At 49.8% G+C, this 19,193-nt stretch overlaps 1 protein-coding gene across 1 annotated transcript in view; it reads right to left on the bottom strand.

The window, feature by feature from the left end:
• The window catches only part of SH3BP5 (SH3 domain binding protein 5), a 73,430-nt gene that overhangs the window by 46,936 nt on the left and 7,301 nt on the right, over window positions 1–19,193 (bottom strand). Inside the window, exon 3 of the mRNA XM_029213853.1 lies at window positions 3,194–3,322. Coding sequence (XP_029069686.1) covers window positions 3,194–3,322 — 129 coding nt within the window. The remainder of the gene's footprint in view (window positions 1–3,193; window positions 3,323–19,193) is intronic.

Below are 19,193 nucleotides of genomic sequence, written 5' to 3' on the forward strand. Positions count from 1 at the left end.
ATACAGGGATTCCATCATCAAACATTAGCTCATTTAAGTCCTAAGGACACCTCAGGACTCTCACGGTCCATGACCATCACTGTTTCACTGTTTTCAGATCACTGTTTCCACAGAGACGAGGATGCTGAGGCTCTGAGAACGCAGTGCCTCACGAGACACACTTGGAGGAGACGCTTTGAAGGCATCTCTCAGAGACCATCCCTGCTACACACAGTCAGAGGAGTTTGTATATATAGAAAGGAAGGGGTGGGGGTAAAACCAGAGGAAGAAAACAGGAAGCCCCACTTGGCAGCCCCCTTTACCACCAGGAAGGTCAGAGACAGACTCAGCCTCCTGGCCAAGCCCAGACTGCCCACCGTCCGCAGAGATAAAAAGTGACATCCTCACCCAGCCTCAGCCTTTGAGCGCCCTTCCAGTTCCTCGGCCAGAGACCAACAAGGTCCCTTGGGGCTAAGGGGTAGGCGTCACGCTGAGCCTTTTCTACCCTTCTTCCTGCCTGCGAGAAGGCAGGAGTTTAAGGGGGGGGGGGGGTTGCAGGCATAACGCCAGACAGGATTCCCTCAACATTCATCCTGGGCTCTGCCAGCTGACAGAGAGTCACTCAGCCCCAGAGTCTGTATCACCTGGTGAGGCCTGATGACTCAGCGGCTTGACCACGGGACTCAGTAACTGCACGGTAATTGTCCTCACTGGCCAAGAGATGAGAGGAAGGCGCAAAGCCACACTTCACTGCTGCCCAGCAGTGGGACCCTCCCAACGTAGCTCCCTCCTACCTCTTTTTCCATCAAAGAGGATTGGGGTGAGGAACAAAAAGGGAGTGGTGTGAAATCTATTCCAGGTGTGTCACAGCCAACTGGGGACCCACCCACCAAATGAGATTTGAACGAACCCAACCCAGATGAAGCTGGATTTGCCAGTCATGCTCCTATCCCTCTGCAGGGAAGAAATTGTGAGTAAAGCGGCAATGGAGAGGGAAAGCCCAGGATGCCAACGGAAGGCCGGGAGGAACACCTGGTCAACCTCATCATTCACTCATTGGTTCATTTGTTTGTTTCCTCAAGACATGAACACCTTCTGTATGCTGGCAATGACCCAAACAGACCAAATTCCCTGTCTGGGAATTTGTGGAGTTTCACTACTATAAACAAGTAAACAATAACAGGTCGGGGATGAGAACTGCTATGAAGAAAAAGGCAATCAAGGAATGAGGGCTGGGGCGGCAGAGACGGTGGGCTGGCAGTTGTCATTTAAATGTTAGCCCAGGAAGGCCTTGTTGATAAAGTGACATCTGAGCAGAAAGCTGAAGGAGATGGAGTGGACCGTGCAAACCCTATGGTTAAGACAACAAGAAACAGGGGGAGCAGCAGGTTCAAAGACTCTGAGGTAGGAGCATACATGACATCCGTTCAGCCAAAGGAGGGTAGGGCCCATCAGCTGGGGCTGGTGGCTAAACGGCCAACCTCCAGAGGCCCCTGAACACAAAGGTCCCTTCCCCAGCTCTGCTCCAAAATCTGAGCTCAGGGGACCCAGTGGGGAAACTCCCGTGGGGAAGCCACTGCCGAGGCTCCAAGGGAATGCTTTCACAGACCACTATGAAATCACCCCACGGCATGGGGACATGGATGTTTTTATATAGATATTTGTGTCCTCAAAGGGACCATAAATTCAAGTGTTGAAGACTGTCAGAAGAGGAGGTTTCATGACCTCCTCAGCACTGACCCAATGTTTACATTAAATTATCAGAAATTTCTCCTCAAACCTAACCAGAACCCTTCTCACTGCAAGGTCAAGACCACTACCGCCCTGGGCTATGGTGGGTGAGACACATCGCCAACGTGGGGCACTTTGGAGGGAGGATGCCTTAGGGTTGGGGAGCTTCTGGGGACTGGTGAGCACCTTCTGGAGAAGGGCTCCTTCTCTCTAGAAAGCTGCAGCCTGGGTGGGGCCCCAGAGGGAGGCGGAGAGAAGGACGGCTGCTCAGGCTTGTTGCAGGCCAACAAGTCATGGGCACTTGGATGTTGTACAGTCCAGGGCAGCAGGACAGGGAAGGAAGGGTTTCGGGCAGCTGGTCTGTCTAGGAACAAAGGCCACATTATCTGGAAGGTTCCAACCAGAAAGCTCAGTTCAGCATTCAGAGTGCAAAACCCAAATACGTAGCTAGAATCTCGGCAGAACCACCAAAGCGTCAAGGGGATGAGAAATCTGAGGGGTGCACGGAGCGGGGCAAGGAAGAGGAATGCCCGAGTCCTGGCCCCTTATCCTCGATGGCTCCCATCTTAACACATTCCTGGGGCTTCGCTTCCCAAGGGCTCGCTTTCCCATCGCCTCCCCCCAACCGCCCCAGCCCAACAGCACACTGCACACACACAGTGGGGGCCTGCCGTGGTACCTGCACTCACTGAGTATCTGCTTACAGGAAGAGACCCTGGGAGGCGAGAGCATCTTCTGTCACATAACACACAGCAGGGACAGGAACTCAAATGGGACCAGCTCCTCAAGAGTCACCTGAGCAGGAAGCCCCAGTGTGGTCCAAGGGGTGTGAGAGCCCCCAGCCCAGGGCCTGGCACACAGCAGGTACCACCATGTGTTGGGAGCTCTTTTCCTTCCCATTCACGGGGCCTGCATCTCAGGCTGGGAAGTCCTCGCATCGGTGACGATCCAAGGAAGACACTCTGAAACGAGCAGCCCTGGCAGTTGCCTGACCGCAGCCCCTCTGCCGCCCCTTTTCTGGTTTGGTTCCTCTGTTGCCTATGTGGGCTCTCAGGACAAAGAACCAATGTTCCAAGAGAAGCAGATGGCTAATTTCTCCCAAACCAGGGAGGAGAATACGAGGGAGGGAGTGTTCCTCCTGCTGTCCGACAGGCAGTCATCAGGGAGGCGGAGGACAAGCCCGATGTTCTAAGCACTGCCTCTGGTCCGGCCGCCTGGGAGGTGGACCTGGGTACCAGTTCCAGCAGTAAGGCAGCGCCCACTGGTAGGGGCATCCAAATGCCAGCACGCTCACCCTACTAATAGTACCAAGAGCGGGAGTGAAAGCAACCTGTGGGGGGGAGGTAAACAAGGGGCTGACTCCAAACGCACCTGTGGACAAAGCCATGGCTGTCCCGTGCCCCTGAGCTTCAGCAGGAGGCCCACGAGTCAGAGGTGCGCCCATGGCGCGGGGTGGGGTGATGGGCAGAGCAGGAGAGCTTACCTGCCTCGCCACCCTCCGTGCCTCCCAGTAGGGCTTCGAGTCTTCCACAGCTTTGCCAATTTTCTTCACCAGCTCATCCAGTTTCACCGTTGCCTCAACAAGAACAGAGCGGAACTTCTGACGAATGTCCTGCAGACAGGAAATTGAGGACACAGTTCAGGCTTAAGAAGGAACGTGCGGAAATCTGCTTTACTTAACCGGAAGCACCCAGAAGGGCCTCCACTCGGCCTACAAGCCCCTGATTTCATGCCTTTACAAGACGGTGTCTAGAGCACCACCATCCAAGAGAAACTTCCACGATGCTGGAGTGTCCTATGAGCTGCACTGGTCAGTATGACAGCCACTGACCACACATGGCTACTGAACACTTGACACTGACTAGCAAGACTGACGAACTGAGTCTTTAACTTTCATTTTAAGTAACTATATTTAAATGTAAACAATGTGGCCAGTGACTACCTCATTGGACAATGCAGGTTAGACTGAAAGGCTCCATCCAGGGGAAGATGCCCAGTCTGGCCACGCCTGGCAGCTTCGCTCCCTAATGACGGCACCATTTGCTACACTCCCATGATGTCCCCACCCGTGTAACGTGGTCAACATTAAACAGCGGGTACAGATTTCCCACATGCCAGACCCTGTGTTAGGCCTTGGGCTTGGTCCCTGCTTTCAGGGCACTTCCTGTCTGGTGGGTGAGGGAGGCATTTACAGCCCAACCCAGCGAGTCTGAGCCAGGATGGGACCAGTACAGATGCCGTGGAACCCAGGGCAGAGAACCTCACCAGGCCAGGTCAGGCGGGCAGGGGGAGGGGGACGAGGTTAGAGGGAGACTCGCAGGAAACTTCCAGGGGTTACTGTCTGCACAGAAGCCTGAATCATGGATGGGCACCTGGGGAGGAGAGAAAATACTGAGTCCAGAGCAGGTGGCAGACCAGTGCCCACCGGGTGGGGGGAGGGAGTAGTGTGGCGTTTTCCAGAGACTGAAGGAAGCTGGACGTCTGGAATGCAGAGAATGGCTAGAGATAAGGGCGGCCACCCCTCCCAGAGATGCCACGAGCAAGGTGGCCTGCATAAGAGTTTGGGAGAGAAGAACAGGCAGGTGGGCGGTGCCAGGGTTAACCACATTGTGAAAGTCAGGAAACCAGATCCATGGATGCCACAAGGAGGAAAAAAAATTAAAAAGACAACATTTAGTCCCAGGTCTAGGAGGACATGTTGGATGGTCGGTGAGGGCTTCAGAGACCCCACGTCCCTCCCCTCTACTCCTCTGCCCTCGGGCACTGGCCTGTCACAGCCATGCCTCAGGGTGTGTGCGTGTGTTTGAGAGCAGAAGTGGGTGCCCAGGGAAAGAGGAACAACACATGATCACCAGCCATGGGGCGGCCCCAAGAGCAGCCGGCCGCACTGCTGGTAAAACACGTGTGCTCCGCTGGCTACAAAGGGGCTGCGTCACTATCTGAAAACTATTTCTAAACATAAAATTATACGGGCCTCTTGGGCCAACACGATGGCTCATGGGGGTGAGGAAGGCCCCGATCACTTCTAATTTCCTTTCCCCCATCATCTCATACCATGGGTTTTCTAGATGGGTTTGAAAGTGCCAGGGCTGCAGCATATGAAGACATGGCCTTTGTCTTGTATGGGAGCTTCTCAGCTCCTGAGTCCCATCCTATTTCTGACAGAGGCCTTGGTTGCTTCCCCCAGGCCTGTATCCTCCTCATTATCATAATTTTCTCTGCCTTCCCTCCTATCTGGCCAGGCTTGCAGTCACGTGCTACAGCTACAGCTGCCGAAGACAGAACAAGACTAGGCTTGTCCTCCAGAGGACGCGCCACAGATGCATGCAGGCCGCCAGGGACAAGCAAAGCTCCACCGAGCTTCTGTTAGACTTGACTTCCTGTACGTGGGAGGTAACATGTTGTCTAGAGCTCGGGATTTGTATCAGAGAGATGGATCTAATCCTGGTTAAACCTCTTTCTGTGAGGCCCCCATCAGGTAACTTCCTTATGAATAATTTTTATTACCTATAAAATGGTGACTTTCCATCTCATAGGGAAGGCTGTTGGAAGGAATAAGAGAGAATGCAAACATAAAACACCTACTAGTTCCTGGGCACACGGCAGGTATTCAATAAATGCACACAATTTTTTTTCCCCCAGCATAAAAAGAGACCCACGATCCTATTAAACACCACCAAGGGGGTGGCTCTGAGGCAGGGGGAGCTGACATGAGGGCGGGAATAACCTGCTACCGTGTGGGCAGAGGCTTGCCAGATGCACCTACACACATGGCTGAATCCACCCACTCAGCACCCTGGTGGGGGAGGGGCCAGCACCACGTCCAGACCACAGGTGGGAACACCAGGGGCCAAATCAGTCAGCGTGTGACCCAGGGCAGGTCACGCCATCACTCTGCACCTCCTCTGGGAAATGAGAATTGTGCCCCAAACCAGTGGCCTATGGGCCCACAGGCTTAGGGCCTTCAGCCGCTACGCTGTGTATTAAATGTCAGGAAAAATCGTATATTTTTTTAAATGCGGATGCTCACATTTCTCGTAAAAAAAAAAAAAATTTTAAATCAGATGATCTGGCAAAACTGGGCCCCCATTCCTACTTGGCAACCCCTGGCTAGAAGTAAAGGAGAAGACACCCCTTGGAGACTGTCCTTTCCAGTCCCCATGTCCTGTGCCTGAGCCACACCCAGCCTGCTTCACTCACTGAGCTCCCCTGCCAGGCCCTCAGAGACTTCTGATTTGCCCAGAGCTATTCTGGGCACCAGTGCATATAAGCCACCTGCCTGCATGAGGCGGGTACAGGGAACAGATGGACAGTTTCCCTTGGGGCAGACACTTACAGATGCTTTCATTCCATCAGCATATGCAGTCACTAACAACCTTACCACGTAGGTGCTATGGTTGTTCCTTTTTTTTCTTAATTGAAGTATAGTTGATTTTCAATGTTGTGTTAGTTTCAGGTGTACAGCTCAGGTGCACAGCACAGTGATTCAGCTATACATGTATATCTATTCTTTTTCAGATTCTTTTCCATCATAGGTTATTACAAAATCTTGAGTATAGTCCCCTGTGGGTGCTATGGTTGTTATCCACATTTTACAAAGAGGGAAACTGAGGCACAGAGCAACTAGGTAGCTTGCCGAAGGTCACAAAACTGGGAAACAGCACAGCCAAGATTTAAACTCAAGCGGTAAATAAATAAGCACCGTGCAGTGTGATAAGTACTAAGACCTCAGTCTACACACTGCAGTGAACACACAACCAGGAAGGACACACCCAGAGAAAGCACCATTCCAGCCAGGCCTTGGATGGAGGAGGATTTCACCAGACAGAGAAGGGGGCATCGAAGGACCAGCAAAGCGAAGGGTGGCAGGTGGGAGGGCTGGTGGGACGGAGGAAGGAAAGGCACGTGGGCCACACTGAGGCCTTTGAACTCTATCCCACACGCAATGGGAGACAGGGTGGGTTTCTCGTGTGAGTCTCAATTTACTTGCCACATGCCTGTCGTCAGCAATGCTTGAAGAATTCTCTACCACAAAAAAACAAAAGTTCGCATCGTTCCCTGGACGGCATGTCTGTGAATAGATCTTTCCTAGCTGTAACAGTGTAAACGCCGAACACTGACTACAACGCGGTCCTGCTGGGAGGGACGGGGGTGGAGGAGGACACAGGAGGAAGGAGACTAAAGCCTCATCTTCCATAGGGGGTGTCCGCAGATAAGAACTAAAACTAGGGCTTCCCTGGTGGCGCAGTGGTTGAGAGTCCGCCTGCCGATGCAGGGACATGGGTTCGTGCCCCAGTCCGGGAAGATCCCACATGCCACAGAGCGGCTGGGCCCGTGAGCCATGGCCACTGAGCCTGCGCGTCCAGAGCCTGTGCTACGCAATGGGAGAGGCCGCAACACTGAGAGGCCCGCGTACCACAAAAAAAAAAAAAAAAAAACTAAAACGAAAAAGTCAAGAAGTAGCCACACAAAGCCTACTGTTTAGAGTCACAGAAGTAACAGAATCCAACAGCACATTAAAAGGGTCAGACACCATGATCAAGTGGGGTTTATCCCAGGAATGCAAGGATTCTTCAATATACGCCAATCAATCCACTGGATACACCATATTAACAATCTGAAGGAGAAAAACCATATGATCATCTCAGTAGATACAGAAAAAGCTTTTGACAAAATTCAACACCCATTTATGATAAAACCTCTCCAGAAAGTAGGCATAGGGGAACTTACCTCAACATAATAAAAGCCATATACCACAAACCCACAGCCAACATCGTCCTCAATGGTGAAAAACTGAAAGCATTTCTTCTAAGATCAGGAACAAGACAAGGATGTCCACTCTCGCCACTATTATTCAACACAGTTTTGGAAGTCCTAGCCACAGCAATCAGAGAAAGAAAAGAAATAAAAGGAATCCAAATTGGAAAAGAAGTAAAATTGTCACTGTTTGCAGATGACATGATACTATACATAGAGAATCCTAAAGATGCCACTAGAGTCACAGATGTAAATACCTAAATAATCAGCTAAAATATGTTAAACTGATCAATTAAATTGCCTCTAAGGGAGAAATAAATGGGGATGGGGTGGGGGGAGGGTGTTGTCTGTTTTATTTTGTTTTCTGCCCTTTTTAAAATTGTAGTAAAATATCACGGTGGATTTTTAAGCAGAGGCATCTCCAGATCAAATCTGGGTTTTACCAAAGAGTGGACTGGGGTCTTCATTTGAGTCTGGTCGGCAGATTCAGGGACCACCAGCCTGGTCAAGCGTGTGACCATCAAAGGGTGTTGGGCCCAGGAAATATGATTTGACGTCAGCGTCTCCCTCTATAAAAGAGGCTGTGTTGCCAGAGAGGATGACGCATGGCTGGCCGACAGCCAAGCACCAACAACTTATTCATCCAAGACGTGTTAAAAGCTAAACATAAAACCAGGCTTCTTCCTGATAAAAGAGTGGGCCTAGTTCTGGTACCATCCCACAAAGGGTCATGGCTACCTGAGTAATAATTCACCACAAATGCTGGGGTGTGGGAGTCCACAAACCAAAACCTTTCCTGCCTACCCAACATAACAGCCCTGATTTTCCCAGGCCTCACCCTGGTCCCAGAACTGGTCCCATGCCTGGCCAATCAGTCGGGGATACTCCTAGCCTCAGGGATTGCTGAGGGAGGGCACGGGACTGATCAGAACCAGTAAGATTTCATTCTGGGACTTTTCTGAAACTGTTAGAGGAACTTTTTGCACTGAGATGGCTGAGAAGATGGAATGAAAGCTGGAGCAGACTGCAGCCATCTTGGCACCATGAGGGCAAAGCCTGCCAAAGGCAGGGAGGGAGTCCCTATGACACTTTGAGCTCTTGGTCCTAGCAATGCTTTACAGTCTAACCCCATACTCCACTCTCCTAGAGGCAAAATAATGCACACACACACCCAATTGTCCCCCCTTGCTTTATGTTGTGTTTAAGCCAGTTGGAATTGAATTTCTATCATTTGCAACTGAATTAAGCTTTTTAAAAAAAACTGAAAAATACTAGATGCCTTAAGGTAGTCATATTAATGTATTCAGGGAGGGGAAAGTCAATCTACAGTCTATAATGTGGCAAAGCACTGTAACTAAATACAGGTAACTGCTGGAGGGCTTCTGCCCCTGATAATAAAGCCATGCTTATGAGGAGCAGGGTCTGGGGAACTTAATTCAACCTACCCTGTATAAAGCATTTCTTTTTTTTTTTTTTCTTAATCCATCTTAAGGCCAGCTGGCCACAACTGAACTTGTGTTTTTTGCCTTATTTCCTAGTGTGAGAAAAGACTCGACCGTGGTTCTTTGTCTCCTACAATTACAGGCAAATGTGTCTCCCAAGATCAGAATGGGGGCTGCTTCCAGGAGTGTCCAGGGAGGAGAGCTGGCTGTTTTCCCTACGGTAAGTGATCCATGGAGGGAAGCAGTTCAGAAGTACGAACACCTCAGGAGAATGAGTAGAGCTTTCACCAGTCAACAAAAATAAGCCACATACCAGCCAGGGCTGTTTACCAGCTGATTTTTTTTAGATCACCACTTGAAGGAGTTCTAAAAGGGCTCCCTCGGCCTGGATGAGGCCTCAGATCTTCCAATCTCAAAACTGTGTCACATCCATCAGGTGACTCAGGCTGAGGGCAATTTATTCACGCAGAGAACTGCTGAGGGTGGCAGTCTCCCTGATTGAACATGTCCGTGTGTCAGAAATGCAGCTCCCTATCGGACAAGGACCTCAGCCCCACGAAACCAGCACCAGTGTGCCTTGGAAACAGCGGGCAGGGGTCACCACCCTGGGGACAATCCTGTCTTCTGGCCAATCCACTCACCCAAGCCTCGATGATCTCACCTGTAAGCCGAGAAGGGCAGCCTCTCCCCTTCACAAAGACGTCCCCAGAACCAAGCGAGATTAGGACACGATGTCAGTTTTTAAAAATAACTGTCCTACAAATTAAGGGTGACACCAAACTTCAAAAGATCCCTAGTAATGCCATTTATAAATACACTGCTTTCTGCTCATGGAAAGATTTCACAGGCATGATCTGAGACTCACAAGGACCCTGTAGGACAGGATGGCCAGGCTCAGCAAGAAGGGCGGTCCCCGGTCTCCAGATAAGAGACCTCAGCCCCAGGGGAGAAGTGCTGTCTTGACCTAAGGTCACACGCAGGGGAGCATCAGGCTAGCGTCAGGAGCACAGATCACTAGTCCTAAGTTCCATGTGTCTTTCCCTTCACCTCTGGCTCCCAAAGTCTGGTCCAGGGAACACGGGGGTAGGGACTGGGGGTTCCCTGAGACCTTTTCTGGGAGTCTGCAAGGTCAAAACCATTTTCATAATTGAGTTCGACTTAATTTGCCTCTTTCACCTTCATTCTCTCATGAGCGTTGAGTGGAGTTTCCAGAGACTACTTGAGCGGTGACATCAAGAGACAGAATGCAGAAGCAGAAATGAGCATCCAGCTCTCCTATTAAGCCAGACATGAAAGAGACTCATAAAAACCATAAAATGACAGCTTTCTTTTCACGGATTTCTTTTGGTTTGGGAAAATAGTTATTTTTGATAAGATATATTCTTTACGCTGACAGGTAATAGGCTTATTACTGTCATTTTTAATGAATGAATACAAGTGTTTAAAACAACTCTGTTTTAATCTCTAACACGGCAGATATTGTAGATGTTCCCCACAAACAACAAAAGCTCTCTGAAATGCTCAGTGATCACAGGAGTGTAAAAGGAACCTCAGGCCCAAAAGCATTGGGCGAGGTTTGCAAGGCACAAATAAGAGACACGGATGTAGAGAACAAATGTATGGACACCAAGGGGGGAAAGCGGTGGGAATGTACTGGGAGATTGGGATTGACATATATACACTAATATGTATAAAATAGATAACTAATAAGAACCTGCTGTATAGCACAGGGAACTCTACTTCACTTTGCTGTACAGTAGAAACTAACACAACACTGTAAAACAACTATACCCCAATTAAAAAAAAAAAGAAGCATCAGGTCAGCTGGTGCCACCAAACCACACCCTGCCCCTGGGCTGCCCTGCAGAGACCCTGCTGGAGGGAAACACCAGTGTATTTTCAGTAACAGAGAAGCAGTTATTCCTTCTCAGGCCTTCCTTTACTCCTTCTGATTTTCCCAAGAGGAGAAAGCCTCCATTTGGGGTCACTATCTCTTCATAGCCCTTCTTCACGTTTGCTAATCTCCTTTTTAAGAAAGGGGGAGTTAGGCTCAGAGCCCTCCCCAAAGGGAATCTGCTAGAATTTGATAAGCAAAACAATAAACCCACTGGAAACAAAAGAGCATTGCTCTGCAAAGTCAGCAAGCGGGACCCTATGAGTTGGGCACGTCCATATGATTCTTCACTGGAGTGAAAGAGTGGCATTGACATATATACGCTACTAAATGTAAAATAAATAGCTAGTGGGAAGCAGCCACATAGCACAGGGAGATCAGCTCGGTGCTTTGTGACCACCTAGAGGGGTGGGATATAGGGAGGGTGGGAGGGAGGGAGGGAGACGCAAAAGGGAGGGGATATAGGGATATATGTATACATATAGCTGATTCACTTTGTTATACAGCAGAAACTAAGACAACAATGTAAAGCAATTATACTCCAATAAAGATGTTAAAAATAATAATAAAAAATAAAATAAAATGTTTAAAAAAAAGCCTGCTTGAAACAAAGTTATTTCCCTTTGATGACTTTTCACTTCTGGTCATGAAGTCTCATTTTCAAACAAACTTACGTACGAATGTGAATCCATGTAAAGGAAAATACAGAATAAACAGTACATAAGAACTAGAACAAGGCAAAAATTATGACAGAGGCAGAAGAACGAGAGAGTGGGGATGTAAAGTCTCTGTATCAGGAATGTTCCAGAATTCCACGATGAAAGGCACGCCCGGAAACACTCCAACTTCCTGACCAATTCTAAGGTACCTGAAACGTTTTTAATGTTACTACAACATGTTTTTTCCCCACCCATCCAATCTATTCTTTAACAGCACTTGTGGTAGCTACTAAAACACACAAAGAAACCATTTTCCTAGAGCTTCAGTGAAAGGGATCAAGTGTCCTCCAGGGCTGGCTGCTAGAACTTTCTGCAACAATGCAGATGTTCTGTATCTGTGTAGCTCACTACAGAGGTCACCGGCCACAGGCGGCTAAATGAAAACTTGAAATGTGCTTAGTGCAGCTAACTGGATTTCGTATTAAATTTTAATTTTTAAAGTATACTTCAAATCGCCCCATGGGGCTAGTGGCTGTCATCCCGGACAGCACAGGTCCAGCTCCTGGACCCCAGATTTCACCCCGCTCCCCACTTGGAGAGATCACGCCACACTCCCGGGTCCTCCTGCTGCCTTGTCTCCTTGCCTCTGCCTGGTTTTTCTTGCCACAAGGAGCGGCTGTCACAGCCCTGTGAGAAGGGCGGCCAGGACAATCTGATTTCACCTTCAGGAATTCTGCAGCAGAGGCAGAAGTGGAAAAACGGCGCCAGGGCAGAGCCGGGACCTGGGGAGCCAAACCAGAAAGGCCGAGGCAAGAGGGCCCAGGAGCAGAGAAGAGGCAGAGGTGGAGAAGGGGGGGCGAGGGCAGGAGCCCCCGGGGGACTGGAGCCAGCCCCTCCCCGCCCAGCACCCCTCAGGCCCAATTCCCCATCAGCAAGTTTCATCCAACCAGGGAGCCTGGTGAAGACAGCTGCAAAAGGATGGAAACGTGCACGGAAAAGAAAGAAGGGGGAGACATTACCAGGGCCTCCGAGTTGGAAGCAACAGAATCACTACCGGGACCTCTAGCCTAGCTCCCTCCCTCCACCCCCTCTTCTTTCCCACCTCAAACCCCAACTTCAGAGGCAGAGGCTTCTTGAGGTGTCTGCCAAGCCCACCTTCTGTGGGGACTGTGCCTCACGCGTAAGCAGAGCCCTACTGCTGTGCTTCTGACACAAGACCCTCTCACAGGGGACAAAACGGAGGAAGCCAGAGCGGGGAGAGATGGGGACACAGAGAGAGTTGACCGAGAGGGAAGAGAAAGCAAACGAGAGAAGGGGAGGCAGCAGAGGGGGAATGCGGGCGATGATCCTGCTTCCCGACCCGAATTCTGCAATTACACAGCCACATCATTTACCAACCTTTGGCAAAGGCACCTTTGAGAGTGAGGACTGCGAATAACGATGCTGGGATGCTTGGTGTCCCTGCTCAAGGCTCTACAACGCCCTCCCCACCCTTGGGGTTGATGAAGGAAAATCCTGCCTTTTATTTAAGCCGTTTGAGTGGTTTGGAAGAAAGTGTAGGGGATTCCATCCCAGCTCCAGACCCAGGGGCAGGCCCTGTGCAGCTCGGCAGCCTTGGTGACAAGGTCAGCCCTGCTTTCTCTTTCCACAGCACCACACCATCTGTCCTGTTTCTGGGCCACCAAGAGCTTCCTTCCACTGAGAGAGGAGAAAAGGAAAGTAAGAAAAGACAGTTGGTCAGCATGGTTTCCTGGGGCCAGTTGGCCTCTTCCGAGGTTATCAAGGGTCTGAGAGCTTTTTTAGGCCTAAGTGGAACCAAGTTACTCCCAGGCAGAAAGGCTGTGCTCTAGAATTCTGATTTGACTAGAGGGATGTTTCCAAACAAGCAGGTGAGGACCCACTCCCGTCTCCCAGAGCACAAGCAGCCCCCGCAGCTGTCCCCACACTGGACCACCCAGCTTCGTGCAACATCAAGATTCCACAGCCATTTGGAGGCCGAGTTAAGGCAGTCGGTAGGTCTGGGAATAAGGAAAAAGCTCTTTTTTCAACGTTTTTAGTTTGAAATAATTTCAGACTTGGAAAAAATGAGGGTAAGATGCAGACTTGATGTCCCTTTACCCTGAAGTATTTCAGTGTGTATTTCCTAAAGATGAGGACATTCTCTCACAGAACCAGAGTACGATGATCAAAATCAGAAAATTAACATTGATACGATGCCATTAAACCAGTCTATGACTTTGTTCAAATTGCATCAACTGTCCCACCAATGTCTTTTACAGCAAAGGGAAAAAGATATTTTTCCTGGTCCAGGATCCAGTCCAGGACTCAAACGGCATCTACTGTCAATCTCTCTCTAGTCTCCCTACTCTGGAAGCATTCTTCAGTTTTTCATGGCCTTGATAGTTTTCAATAATATGAACGAGTTATTGTGTAGAATGTCTGTCACTGGGAAAGACTCACTTTCAATTCACCTTTTTTGGTGATGTTACATAGGCAGGAGCCACCAGGATGGAATCTAACCAATTACAAAAAAATATGTTTAAATAGCCTAAGGTCCAAAGCACCACAAAGGAGAAAACCCAACAGCCCTTTAGTCTTCAGGCACAACGGTCAATTGTATGAGGCCCAGGAGGAGGGACAGAAGCTACATAACCACCCTACACACACACACACACACACACACACACACACACACACACACACTCAGTCAGACACACATACACAGAAAGACAAAGGCACACTCATGCACACACAGACACCCTCTCTCACACACACAGTGACACACACATACACAGCAGAGCTGAGAAGGCTGAAAGGACGCGCTGCTTTTTTCATTCAGAGCCAAACGCATGTGGGTTTTTTGGGGGTTTTTTTTGGTACGCGGGCCTCTCACTGCTGTGGCCTCTCCCATTGCGGAGCACAGGCTCCGGACGCGCAGGCTCAGCGGCCATGGCTCACAGGCCCAGCCACTCCGTGGCATTTGGGATCTTCCCAGACAGGGGCACGAACCCGTGTCCCCTGCATCGGCAGGCGGACTCTCAACCACTGCGCCACCAGGGAAGCCCCAAACACGTTTTTAAATCCACAAGATTCTTTGTGTGAGAGGAGGCAGAACTGCTGAAACTGAGGCATTTTATGGAGTTCAACCACAAGTGAACTATCTCCATGTCTGCACCAAAAGGCTTAACATATTTCCTCAATTTTAAGACTCACTTTTTTTCAAACATTTGCAAATATTAGGGGTACTTCCCTGGTGGCCCAGTGGTTAAGAATCCGCCTGCCATTGCAGGGGATATGGGTTCGATCCCTGGTCCAGGAAGATCCCACATGCTGTGGAGCAACTAAGCCCATGCACCACAACTACTGAAGCCCGCGTACCCTAGAACCGCAACTACTGAGCCCACACACCGCCAACTACTGAAGCCCGCACGCTCCAGGGCCTGTATGCCGCAAATACTGAACCCACGTGCTTCAACTACTGAAGCCTGCGGGCCTAGAGCCCGTGCTCTGCAACAAGAGAAGCCACTGCAATGAGAAGCCTGCGCACCGCGACAAAGAGTAGCCCTCGCCTGCCGCAACTAGAGAAAGCCTGCGCGCAGCAGCAAAGACCCAATGCAGCCAAAATAAATAAATAAAATAAAATAGGCCTTCCTATTTTAAAAAATGTGCAAATATTGGATTTTAGAGGGATCATACAAATAATGTGAACATTTATCAGGGGTGATGTTTCAGCCACCCATCAAACAGTTATGCAATACAAGGTCTGTTTTAAATTAACATGAGTGTCAGCATCAGGGCAATGGTGAGTTCACGGCCCGGCCTAGGGAAGCTCGAGGGACCAGGCAGTGAGGCCTCTGTGGAAAGCATGCACCCCCCTCCCAGCACTCCAGGCAAGCTGCTACCTTGCTCCTCTTGGAGGACCTTCCTCCTGACTGCAGCTCACGGAACAGAACGGAAAGAAAGGAGGACGAAGGATGCAAAGGAAACAAAGTAAAAATCCACTGCCATTGGTTTAAGAGACACGGAAGAACCCAGAAGTGGCTAAAAACAGGAAAAGTGGCTGCTTCTAGCAGAACTGGGGGTGGGAAGGAATGAGGCAGAGGACTTTCATTTTCTCAGGGGCTTTTCTTCAACTATGTGCAAGTATTGCTTCAATAAATAACAATACAGTAATTCACCAAGCAAACCCACCAACGTCTGCGTTTATCTACAATTAGGGCAGGGACTACCAATCTGAAAGTTTTTTCCCACCAGCCCTCATCATTCCTAAAATTCCTTCCGAAAACATTCGTCTCTTTGACTCATAAAGACATCTTTTTATAATAGTGCTTTGTTCTCCACCCTCATGCCCTGCCTATGAAAATGATAAAATATGGTCATTGCAAATAATTCAGAAAACATCAAGAAATGAAAAATTAAAATCACCAGCATTCTTAGCGACCAGCACTAACCACTAGTAACATCTGAGGGTACATACTTCTCAGACTCTGTGGTAATGCATCCCTCCACCCCATCACCAACCAACATGAATCAACACTTCTGTAGAATACAACAAAAATAAACTAGAAAAGTGAAAAGCCACGTGGATGTCACAGCCATGTCAAACTGCTAAAGAGAAGAATTTCTAAAGTCTTACTCTCAATTTCTGTATGTACTTCACCTTAATTGGTAACAAGCAGATCATAGCCTGTGGACCACACTATGAATATCTCTGTTCTAGACATTTTTTGTTAAATGTACATGTTCTTTTACTGTGTATATGTATGCTTTTACATATACTCTACATATAGCTTTATATGTTTTCCCCCACTAGATTTTATTTCCACTAAATAGATCATGGCCATGGGTCCACAACCACACATGTCATCCTATTTTAATGCAAAACACTCTTCAAACCCTGGCATCTCCAAGCAGGGCAGAATCTTATACCTCCATGAGCTAAGACCTCCGGGAGTGAGGGCTTAGGGGAGCGGAAGGAGGTCACAGGTTGTGCTTTAGCAGCGCTGCCATTGTGCCCAGGGTTGGCCCTGCCTAAGGAAAGCCCAGGGACCAGTGCATTTCCAGAGCAGGCACTAGGGAAAAGGGACCTGCCGGTTTTGCAGGACACTGTGTATGGCAACGCCAAGAGCCACGAGTCCACAAGGTGTTTGGTTCTAACCACAAACTCTAGCCATGCATTCCGACATTCATCGTACCCCTGTGTGCAGGCACCGCATGAGATACTAGGGCACAAAGATGGGGAGGCCAAGCCCCTCCCTCCAGGGGCCTAGTCCAGTGGGGGAGCCAAATACACAAATGACCAGAACACAGCCTAATGGATATGCGTGAAGCTGCTAGTGCTGGTGAGGACAGACTCCTGGGCACCGCCGCCCCATCCCCCACCCCCGGAGATTCTGAGTCATCAGGTCTGGGTGGGGCCCAAGACTCTGCAATTCCAGCTTGGTCCTGCGATGCAAAGACCACACGTTGATGGCACTGCTCTAGGGCACTGGTTCACCACCAGGGGCAACTTTGCCCCCCTCCCCTGGGACACTTGCAAGTCTGGAGACATGCTTGTCTGTCACAACTGAGGTGTGGGGGTGGGGTTGACTGGCCTTTAGTGAGTCGATGCTGCTAACCCTCCTACAGTGGGCAAGACAGCCCCCCACAACAAAGAACGTCAATAGACGATGTCAACAGCGCAGTTGGGCAACTCCTCGAGAGCAAGACACTTGAACTCCAGGCCTCAGTTTTGTTATCAGCAAAATGGGGATGATAGTATCTATCACAGAAAGTCGTGCTGAGCATTCAGTGACTTTATGCAAAGTGCTTAGAACAGGGTCTGGTACATGGTAGGCATTTATTATTACTATTGTTATTATTATTAACTATCATTATTATTGAAGAGCAGACAAAAACAAGCAGAAAAGACATTCCAGGATGGACACAAGTCCTTCCTGCAAGTACCCACCATGCTGCGGCCCTCACCTGCCCTGCTCCAGTAACAGCAGCAATGATGTTTATTCATGGCCTACTACGCACCAGCAGTGGAATAAGGAAACTGAGGCCCAGAGACATTAAGTAACTTGCCCAAGGTCACACAGCCACGAAGGGGCAACCTGTTGACATTCATCCACTCAAACATCTACTGAGCACCCATTATGTGCCGGGCAAATCCCAAGAGAAGACAGCCTAACACAGCAGGGCTCATGCAGGGAAACAACTGATTTCCACACCCCGCAGACCAGCCACAGAGCAAAGCCCTCTTGCTCCAGAGACTGCAGAGTCCGCCCTGCTGTAATCCTAGCCTTACGAGCCCTCTCTCTGGCCCCTTGCCCAGAGCCGGTCTCTGACAAAGAGACGTCATGGCGGGGCCTGGGGGGAAGAGGGCAGAGCCGCGGTGGGCCTGGCTCCAATGCACATCTCGATGGAACTTTCTCTGCATCCGGCAGTCCCCGGCGCTCGCTGCCAGCCCCGCACGCAGGAAGCCTCTCCCTCACCCAGGCTGTGCCGCTAGCAAAGCCCTCCCTCACACAGTGTCTCCTCCTGTCCCCCAGGCCACCCAGGAAGAATAATGACACCAGTTCACAGATGAGGGGACTCAGGCTCCAAAGGGGCAAGTGCCCCCAAAAGTCAGCAGAGCTCGGGTTCTAACCACGTCACCTGATGCCAAGACGTCCCTCCACCCACCCCTTCCCCATGACTTTGGGTTTTTTCCCCCTTGATTCTAAAGTAATACAATTCAGTGCAAATAATTCAGAAAATATAGAAAAGTATAAAGAGAATACGTCTTACTCAACTCTCACCAGATATAACTGGCATGTAATCCTCTCCTGATATTTTTATGCATATAAACATATTTTTTAGAATAGAATCATGAGTCTAAATCATGACTCCAAGCTTTTGGAACCTGTTTTCCATTCAGATGCCTTTCTAGGTTAATAACAAGCTGTGTCATCATCTAAAAGCCTGGATTCTCTTAGCTATCGCCTGGGCTTGGTATTCATTTATTTCCTCAACCCCCTACTGACAGTCATGCAGACTCACAATTTTTCCAACATTTTTAAACAATGCTGCAGTGAGCACTGTTGGACCTGCATCCTTGCCCAGTTAACCCCTTAAAATAAATTCTTACAAGCGCAACTGCTGGGTCAAAAGTCACTGTCCCCCAATATCCCAGCAGCAGTGTGGGGACCACTACCCAAGCAGGAAGCCCTAAGGCCTACTATTCCAATGGCCAAACTTCAGGTCAGAGCTGTGGGGACAGAAGTAGCCCCAGCTCGGGGACCCAGGAGGCCCAGTAAAGACCTCAAGTGTGTTGATCTTTACAACCAGCCAATGAACAAAGGGTCCCATCAGCAATGCTCCCCACCCCTAGCACTGCACAGGCTGCAAGGGATGTCTGCACTGGTCCCCTCCACTTACTGGCTGCTAATCCTCCCAAATAACTAGGGTCCCCAGGCCTCGACTCCAACGCCCCCTGTTGCAGCAAAGCATCCCCCGGCTTCGAAGACCCTGCCCGGGTCCCTCGCTCTGTGTCCAAGACCTGAATCCAGGACCCCCTCCCCACCCCCACGAGGTGAGAACCCCACACAGGACTCAGCCCACGGGGGGCCCTCAGTGCCGGTTCCATGAACGCCTCCAGGCCTCTGTTTCCTCAAACTAGATCTAACCTGGCTACAAAAGAGATCCCAGCCTCACTCATGCACAACACACACACACACACACACACACACACACACACACACACAC

This window comes from Monodon monoceros, unplaced genomic scaffold (genome assembly GCF_005190385.1).
Source record: "Monodon monoceros isolate NGI ecotype Baffin Bay Population unplaced genomic scaffold, NGI_Narwhal_1 Super_Scaffold_11, whole genome shotgun sequence".
Taxonomy (NCBI): domain Eukaryota; kingdom Metazoa; phylum Chordata; class Mammalia; order Artiodactyla; family Monodontidae; genus Monodon; species Monodon monoceros.